At 41.4% G+C, this 9,840-nt stretch overlaps 1 protein-coding gene and 1 long non-coding RNA gene across 16 annotated transcripts in view; one reads left to right on the top strand and one right to left on the bottom strand.

The window, feature by feature from the left end:
* DNAAF1 (dynein axonemal assembly factor 1) overlaps nt 1-9,840 on the top strand; it is a 158,809-nt gene that overhangs the window by 85,221 nt on the left and 63,748 nt on the right. For 9 of the 15 annotated variants that reach the window (XM_085856833.1, XM_085856835.1, XM_085856842.1 and 6 more), the window contains exon 11: nt 1-95. This exon is cut by the window's left edge and continues 8 nt beyond it. The exons of 5 other annotated variants lie outside the window; for them this stretch is intronic. In XM_085856833.1, coding sequence (XP_085712959.1) covers nt 1-52 — 52 coding nt within the window. In that variant the 3' untranslated portion in view covers nt 53-95. Of the gene's footprint in view, nt 96-686; nt 1,022-9,840 lie in introns of those variants that run through there. One more of the 15 variants, XM_085856831.1, reaches the window with a different exon arrangement.
* Nucleotides 1-9,840, bottom strand: part of LOC147012496 (uncharacterized) — a 78,478-nt gene that overhangs the window by 45,360 nt on the left and 23,278 nt on the right. The window lies entirely within an intron of this gene.

Genomic DNA, 9,840 nt, shown 5'->3' with positions numbered 1-9,840 from the left:
GCAGCCACTCATCCGTGAAATATCCTTGCACTCTGCCCACTCTAAACTATAATCCACCAAGTTGGAAACAACCATCACTCATTCCACATCCTGTGGTGAGTCCAAGCTCTAACACTCCTTTCAGTCTAACCACATGCCCCACCCACCCCCACACCCCCACCCAACCCCAGTCCGACACACTTCTGCTTATCTTCCTGTTTCTGTAAAACTATTCCATACCTGGAAAATGAGCAATAAGTACGCTGTTAATCACAACAATGACGGGAATCTTTACAGACGATAACTTTGTTTTGGTTTGCAGACAAAGCATCTTTATAATGGTAGGTTATGGGGTTGGGGATGGAGGGGGGTGGGAACAAAATGGGCCCAATGTTTGAGTGAAACATGTTGTTCAAGGACAGGGTTATAGTTAGCCTCAGTTTCTTCTAGCCAAAGTCCCCAAGGACATTGAAATGTCTTTCTGCAAAATATATACTGTATTGTTCAAATGATGAATCTCTCTCAGAGCTCCGAAGAAACTTGTAAGGATCTCCTAATTACCCTCGACAGAGGAGAGGGAATTGCATTTGGGTCAGTTTGTTTGTCTGCCTTTTTACTTACGAAATCTAAAGATTTCGTAAGTATATCGATCACTTCCGTCCTCTGTTTGTGTTTGTGTGTTTGTGTGTTTGTGTGTTTGTTTGTAGGCACGATAACTCGAGAACGGAAGAAGCTACCAATGTCAAATTACACCACGTGATTCAGGAGGGTGATGGCTTGCGCTGATTAGATTTTGGTCAAAATTGGTCAAAGGTCAAGGTCACAGTGAGGTCAAACATTCGATTTTTGATGGTTTGATACAGAATCATCGTAGAAACTTCTGGTTTGCGTCGCTGCCTTCTCCAGAGACAGCTTTTATTAGACAAGGTCAGAGGTCAAGTTGACGATTTCGTAAGTACCAGTCTATGACTGCTTGTTTCTTTGGCTGTTTGTTTGTCCACACAGAACATGAGTGTTTTTCTCTGCAACCGATTGTCGGAATGAAACAAAATTTTCATGATAGGAGCGACTACTCATGTAGAATGTTTCAATAATAATTATGACCGATTTACTCTAAAACATAAAAAAAAATCTTCTCCAGATCGGCTGGACATATTGAGGGGAAACTTCACACAAATGTTCCGCAAACCTTGGGGATACCAGGGTATTCACAAATAATTGATGTCACATGGTCGGCAGCAATATTGGACTGAGTGAAAATCTTTAAAAACAAACAAACAAATTATTTCTGCTTGAACTGCTTCATCAATCGATGTGAAACTTCACAATTATGATCTAGTGGTGATGGGGAATATATGTTTAAATTTAAACCTGATTGGACGCATGGTCTGGCAGCCAGAATTATTTAATTTTTTATCTGAGTTCTTTTTATTTATTTATTTTATTTTTTGAATAAGGCTCACTTGGCTGTGCCTGGATAGGTTTGAGGGTAGAGTAGTAGCAGCTGAAATGTGAATCCTATCCAGGTTCCTCCTGATGACGTCATCTTTGCTTTTTGCTTGTTCTGGTTCCTTCTGATTACTCCAACACAGGACTGTACCGATTTGGTCTTCCATTTGATTTGAATTGAATTTATTTTAATCTCATTCTAAATTCACTTGAATAATAATAATAATAATAATAATAATAATAATAACAATAAATGTCATGGGTCAGGGTCAGATGTCCGATCAAAGCATTGGTACCCGGTCGGTCATCACTGCTAGCAGTTGTAAAGTGGCAGTTCTAATTATGTCCCTTATTAATTACATAACACACCAGGACATAAACACCACAAAACGTCCTGGTTAGGGTCGCAATCTCTGATTGTTCTTTTTCTTGTTGGCCCTTGTAAGGCTCTCGTAAGACTGTCATAAGGATATCCTCAGGCTCTTGAAATGATCTCATAAATTGGCTCTCCTAATGCTCTTGTAAGACTCTTGTCAGACTTTCGTCAGTATTTCATATGATTTGTTATGACTTTTCTCTTTGAAACATGGGACTTTTTTGCTATGCTAACAACCACGTTGAGCAGAATCTGAAAAAAGATAGAGAAATTTATTAATTAACTATATTTTGGGCGCTCTTGGCTTAGTACTGAGGCGATTTACCAATGGAGGGCCTTTTCAATATGGCTAATAACCTTGAAGTGCTACTTCAGAAGGCCCTCAAACAGAAAGTCTTTGGGATCTAAGGGTTCTAATGCTGTCTATAGGATCTACATGGTCTTCAAGGTTATTTGGGATTTTAAGGGGACTTTGGGTTATAAAAGGTCTCATACTCTAAAGGGTCTGAGGGATCTGAAGGGTCTTTGAGATCTCTATGGGTCTTCAGCTTATAAAGGGTCAAAAGGGTCTTCAATGTCTTAAGGGGTCTTAGTGTTGAGGGTCTTTGGGTGAGAAAGGGTCTAAAAGTTCCTAGGGGTCTTAGGGATCTAAAAGCGTGTCAAGGGTCTTAGGAGTCTTGAAGGGTATGGGGATTATAACTGGTCATAGGGTCTTCAAGGGACTTGGGGGGGGGGGGTCTAAAGGAACTTAGGGGTATTTTTTTTTCGTATACCAAGTCGAGGCTCATGTAAGAGCTAATACACAGAAACATATAAGTGCATGGCTCACAAAGTGGGTATGCTGTGGTATGTTTGTGGAAAATTCCACATAAAACTATTATGAGGTACTTAGACAAACCATCAATGGTCAGAAATGAAAGTGGACATCTTGGGGAACCTGTAGAAACCAGCAATATCATCTCTCCATTTCCCTGTTTTATTAAAGATTAATTAAAGCAACAGAATATGGGTATTGTAACCTTAGAAATGTTACAGTTTCATTGGTAAAATTTTTATTTTACTGTACGTTTCTTATGTGACAGTTATTTTGAGTGTGGTGACTCAGAATGTGAACTTTGGTGTCTCTTTTATGTTATGATGATGTTCTGTCTCCGTATTCAGGTTTTCTGGCATTTACCCTATCTGATGAAATAATAGATTCGTACATAACGCTTCGTGTCCACTGAATCGAGAAAAATAAGGAGTCTAGTGTTGATAATGTTTCTAATGATTTTTATTCCAAATCTCCCTTAATTTCTTGGAAATATGACAGAGTCTAACGGCACAAAAATATAGATCAAAATTGTGATCAGAAAAATAAAATTCGGACTGCAAGTAATCCCATCTTGATTTTCGTGTCAGTCCCGTTATGTACGAATCATCATCTCTCGTCGGACGCAAATAACGGTAGCATTAGAAAACCTTGCCGTCTTGCAAACTTCCCCGATTGTTGGATATAATAGGCATTTGCAAGCGTGTCAGCACATTTCCATTCGCCGTCGAGCGCAGTGTTTATCTTCGTGTCCATGTCTTTGCGAGAGCCGTAACGTACGAATCCAGCGTGAGGACGCCGAGCCGAACGAGGTAACTCGCATTTGTCTGATAATTCTTCATTTTAACCAACGCTAGAATTTTTTTGGTGCTTTGTGAGGATCCGAGAGGTAAGAATTATGTTTTTCTTTTCATGTTTAAAGTGATTATTTTCAAAAGTTCGAAAGAAATAGATTCGATTTCAACGTTATTTTTCGCTTGCAAGTGTGGCTTTCTTTGCTACTGAACTTGTCTGTGTTTTCTTCGTAATTTATAACATCGGACTCTCTCAAAATGTGTTTTTTTTCTTTTTCCTGTCACATATTGAGCCTGTTTAAAAAGGCAGAGTAAAAATTATCTGTTTCTTATCCCAAAATATAATATTTACCTTGTTTTTTTTCATCTGATTCCGTACATAACGCTGACGCCAAGCTCGAAATTCGAACGTGTATTTACAGTGTTGTATATGAGGCGCTGCGAGGAGGAGTGATGTGAGGGCCACATCGGCCATTTTGGAGTTAATGCCATATAGCACTATTTTAACCCTTCCCCTATCATCCGAGCCTATCATCATCATATCATTAAAAAATGTTGCTTTCATCACTCCTCCTCGCCGGGCCTCATATATTCAGTGGTAACTTTAAAACTGGACGTGCAGCTGGTCTAAAAATTTAGATTTAGCGATTTGAATACATGCAGATTAACATAATGGGTTGCATTTCATGTTTCCCTAAACTTTTTTTTTGCCATTTTTTTGTGTAACAGTATGTGTACCCACTTTGTGAGCCATGCACATAACAAGGCAGGGGACAAGAGGGGTGGGACAGGGAAGCATAAAATAGTGTGGAAGGGAGAGGGATGGGGTGGGATACATGGGGTAATAAAGATGGTACTACAGGGGCTTTCAGGAAGGTAAACAAGGAATTTGAAGGAGGTGGATTTAGGGTGAATTAACTGGGTAGTGAAGATCAAGATTTTGGATGGGGAAGATAGGAGATGGTGGTGAACAGCTGTTTTGAAGGCCTGGAGGGAGGAGTGGAATTGAAGGGAGTGTAGGAGTTTGTTCCAGAGGTGGGGAAAAGGAGGAATGAAAGAGTGAAGGTGAGCAGTGATTCGTGATTTTGGCAGTTTCACCAGAAGGGGTTTTTTGGCAGACCTTAAGTGCTCTGAGGAAATATAGTGGGGCCAGATTACAGACAGAGCAGGGCTGGGGGGGGGGGGGGCAAGGCCAGAGAGGAGACTGTAGAAGACAAAGATCACCGACCTGCCTCCAGTGAGAGAGTGAGAGACCCAAAGACTCAACTTCATCGTGGGAGATTCCAATGATCCTAAAAGCCTTGGTTTTCACAGCGTGAAGTCGAGCTTGGTGTGAGGCAGAAGTACCACCCCAGAGGGGGGAGCAGTACTCCATCAGAGTGCAGATGAAGCTTTGTAAATAGTTAGAAGCTCAGGTGTGCCAAGGAAGGACTTTGCACAACATAGGATTCCCAGTCGGCAACTTGTTTTGGAGGCCAGCTTGGAGATGTGGCTTTCTCAGGAAAGATTGTGGCAGATAGTGAGACCCAGAAGCTTGAATGAAAGGACTTCTTCAAGGGGATTGTTGAGAAAAACAATCTTAAAGGGTCTTGCGGGGAATTTAAGAGTATTGGAGGTCTTGGAGGGTCTTTGGGGTCTTAGAGGATATTGTGGTCTTAAAGGTCTTTGGGGGGTTTCAGGGTCTTGGGGGGGGTCTTAAGATCTTGGGGGATATTATGGGTCTTAAAAGGTCTTCACGGTTATATAGGGTCTTCTGGATCTAAAATGTATCGGGGGTCTTAAAGGATCTTAGGGTTATAATGGGTCTTCAGGGGTCTTTAGGGTCTTTGGGGTTTTAAGTTTGTAAAAGATCGATGAAGTCTAAAGGGTATTAAATTTCTAAACTCTAAAGGGTCCGCAGGTCTAAAGGGTCTTAGGGTCATAAAGGGTTTAAAGGGTCTGTTGGGCATTAATGATATTAGGGGTATTAAGGGTCTTAAGGTTCCTCAGAGTTTTAATGGGTCTTTGAGTTATAAAGGGTTTAAAGGTTCTTAGGAGTCTTAGGTCGTCTTAAAGGGTCTTGAAGGTTTAAAAAGGTCTTGGTGGAATTGAGGGGTCTTCAGGTATAAAGGCATCTGGAACTTACACACATGGACAGTGCCTTTTTCAGTATAGATGATGAGCAATCAAAGGAAACAAAATAATGCTCATGAACCAGGTGACCAGAAAATTTTGGGATGCGTCATGTCGATACTTCTCGTATATAGGGGCTCTACCTCCTCCCCCTCTCCCAAACCACTGTACCATGATAATATGAAGTGAATTTAATGTTTTAAGCACTGTGTCGCTGTTTACTTGAAACATGTACAATCCAAGATTCTGATCAGAATGCGTTTAACAATTAATTTGTATTTTTTTACTCAGTCAGGTCAGTCAGGTTTCTTGACTGCCACTGGTAACATGTAACCCAGTGCTACCTGCTGCACAGTCGGGTTGTCGGCGACTAAACCGACACCCCTCACTGGCTTTACCAGTGGGGAGGGTGACTGTGACACCCTGCCAGGATGAAAAACAACACCTGATTAAGGGTGGATGAGCTCCTTTAGGGAGCCAACAGCCATCCAGTAAGGAGATGGTGTCTCTGAAAAAACACCCATCCGGTTAAGGCCCAGTCACACCATGACGTTTTAGCCAGCTTATGCCGATATTTGAAAAATTTGTCTAAAACACTGGCACACGTCGAATACGTTATGGGTAAGTTTTGGAAACATTGAGAGCACGCTGAAAAACACTGCCATACATCGTAGTAAGCTGGCTTTCATCGTTGTACTTTGCGGTTGTCCTCAAATTTTAGCATGCTTGAAATTTGTTAGACTTATGCCAGCGTATGACTCACAAGTTCTGCTACGCTGGCTATAAGTTGTAGGCACGTTATGCGATCGTTGACACACGTTAATTGTAAGTTAATCACAAGTCGAAACACGTCGAGGTAATGTTTAGCGTACCGGAAACTTATTTCTAACCTATGAGTAACGTGTTGTGGGCACGTTACGCGATCGTTGACACACATCGACACACGTTACTTGTAAGGTACTCATAAGTCGAAACACGTCAATCTAATGGTTAGCGTCAGTGTTCCAGACTCCCTGTTTTTTTTGTTTTTTTTAATTTTTTTTTTTCTTCGGTATGACGGTCATGTTGACACTTCGATTTCTAGTGTTGTATATGCATACAACCGCACTACAAATCGAAGTGTCAACATCACCGTCATACTGAAGAAGAAAAAAAAAACCAGGGAGTCTTGAACACTGACGCTAACCATTACCTCGACGTGTTTCGACTTGTGATTAACTTACAAGTAACTTTTGTCGACGTGTGCCAACGATCGCATATCGTGCGTACAACTTATTCCCATCGCATGCGGAACGTGTGAGGCATACGGTAAGTACGTCGTAAAATGTTCAACACGTTTAAAAGTACAAGACGTACTCCACTTACTACGACGTGTGATAACGTACTTTAGCGTTCTATTCACGTATACCAAACTTACCCATACTGTATTCGACGTGCGCCAGCGTTTTAGACGTATTTTTCAGAGGTCGGCATATGCTGGCAAGATCGCTAAGGTGTGACTGCGATGTTGACACTTCCATTTCTCCGACGGTTATGATTTGAATCATTGTGCGGCAGCCTTTTAATAGGCTACGCCACGTGATCGTCGACGATACGTGCAGCGCGCTATGCATAAGTTAGACTATCGTTGGGCATAGGTTGTGAGCAAAGCATTCGTTGGTATAAGTTATCTAAAAGACAACGAAACGTTCTGTGTCCATTACTAATGTGTTATGCATACGACAAACTCGTTATGAATACGCCCGAATCTTTAAAAAAATAACATCAAAGGTTCAGCGTAAGCCAGCGTTTTACATACATTTTGATACGTTGCCATTGCAAGCAAAAACGTCAAGGTGTGACTGGGCCTTTAGACCAGTTTTTTAGGTAGTAGGTTGTTAACAGCAACCGCTCAGGGTGGAACAACCGTTCTGACTTATGAGCATTAAAGTGGTGCCCAGAACCATCTTACACTCTCCGTGTTAGGATTGCTGGTCTTACTTTCTGTCTCACTCAAATTCTAACTCCTGGGCTGGCTTTAATATCTCTTTCTTGCAAACAAACACCACACACTTTTCAAACAAACATCACACACTTTTCATTCATACATCACACACTTTTCATTCATACATCACACACTTTTCAAACAAACATCACACTTTTCATTCATACATTTTTCTCACTTATTTTCCCTCCTCACTTTACATTCTCTCTCTTTTCCTTCCTTTCATTTCTCTCAGACAGCCTGCAATGAAATATAAAGATGATAAAGTCCGAAAAGTTAATGGCCCCGAGTTCTCGGCATTATGGGGTGTGAAGAATCTCCGGTGACCTGCCTGTCTTTGTTGCCAACGAGAGGGGAGGGGCTCAGGCAGTAGTTGTATCGGTCCCTCCCAAGACCCTTGCCTTTTGAACCAACGTGACTAGTTTTCATTTCATTTCACCAACATTCGTGGTCTTTCTTCAAATCTTTCCTCTGTTGAGGAGCTCCTCTCCTAATATCTTGCTTCTCTCAGAGACCCAATTATCACATGACATTATTGTTAATTCTTATAACATCTCAAATTACAACCTTCACTCACCATTCTATTTCAAATGAGGAGTCTGTGTCTACTACAACATCAACATGCCTGCTGTATGCGTTGTGGACCTCGAATCTCCAAACTTTGATGTTATCTGGCTTAAGATTTGTCTCCTGACCATCACTATCTTTCTCTGTTTCAATTACTGCTCCAAATTCTACAAACTTTATAGCTTTCTTTGACGATCTTAACTCTTGCTATGAGGCCATGACATCTGAACACCCTCAAGCAGAATTTCTCGATCTCGGAGACTTCAATGTACACCACAGGGAGTGGTTGAAATCTTCCCACACAGATGTTGGGGGAGTTAAAGTTCTTACATTTTCCATTCTTAAGGATTTGGAACAAATTATCACCCACCCTACCCATATCCCAGATCGACATGACCACACTACCAATACCTTGGATTTATTCTTCACTTCCAATCCGTTGCATGACAACAATACAATTTCATCTCCAATTGGTTCTTTTGACCACAATCTTGTGAACATCACTTACTTTACCACCACTTCTTCTCATCTGACTGCTCTGACGAAACGCCAGTATTGGCATTTTAATAATGCTGACTGCACTGGTTTACGAAACTTCTTTACTGACTTTCCCTGGAAAGACTACTGCCTCTCCTCGGGCGATGCCTCTATCTCTACTGAATGTATAGTTGAGGTTATTGGTGCAGGAATCGGGGCTTATATCCCCTTCTCTTTCAAGTCTATCTCTCCTACCAATTCTTGGTTCAATAATTCCTGCTCTGCGGCCATTCGTGCAAGGGATGCCGCATATCAGACATGGAAAAACTCTTCTTCCTCTGACTCGCATTCAGCTTTCATATCCACCAGAAATCATTGCAAACATGTTATTCGTGAAGTGAAGCATTCCTTTATTCAAAAGAAATGTGACAACCTCTCATCTTCCACTCATAGATCTTTCTGATCCTTAGCTTAAAGTATCTCCAACAACTTCTGTCGTTCTACCTTTCCTTCGTTTTTCCGTTCCGATGAAACTATCGCTGCCTCTCCGACGGATAAAGCACCTCTTTTTGGTTCTCTTTTCTCCTCTAACTCCACACTGGATGACTCTAACATTCCATCTCCCTCTGATGTTCCCCTCACCAATCCTATATCCCTCCCTATAATCTCTTTTCATACAGTCAAAAAATACTCCTCTCTCTGGACAAAAGCAAGGCCTATGGGCAAGATGGCATTCCTCCCCGTGTCTTGAAGGAATGTGATTCAGAACTTGCACCCATGCTTGCTCGTTTGTTTCGTTTTTGTTAAAAAAAAAAAACCCAAACTTTTCCTCTTACCTTCGAAACATACCTTAGTACAGCCTATTTTAAAGAAGGGGGATCGTTCAAACCCTTTTAACTACTGTCCCATTGCTCTGACTTATACTGTTTCCAAAGTCTTTGAATGTCTTCTCAATTCCCATTTTCTCAAGCATCTTGAATCTCAGTCTGTTATCTGACCACCAATATGGCTTTCGCAGGGCAAGATCTACAGGTGATATCCTTTCTTACATTACGAATGTCTGGGCCTCTTCTTTGAGAGACTTTTGGGAATCCTTTGTTGTCGGCCTTGATATCTCAAAGGCCTTTGACAGAGTTTGGCATCGGCATCTGATATTCAAGCTTCCCTCTTTCAGCTTTCCTCCTTCACTCTGCTCTCTCATATCGAGCTTTCTCTCTGACTGCTCTATCTCCGTAATTGTTGATGGTTCAACATCAATCCTCTTCCCTATCACCAGTGGTTTACCTCAGGG

This window comes from Eptatretus burgeri, chromosome 15 (assembly GCF_056783735.1).
Source record: "Eptatretus burgeri isolate ZD-2024b chromosome 15, Ebu_testis_v1, whole genome shotgun sequence".
In the NCBI taxonomy this organism is placed as follows: Eukaryota; Metazoa; Chordata; class Myxini; order Myxiniformes; family Myxinidae; genus Eptatretus; species Eptatretus burgeri.
The sequence above is the reverse complement of the archived record's forward strand: the minus strand, read 5'-3'. Positions and strand labels throughout refer to the sequence as shown.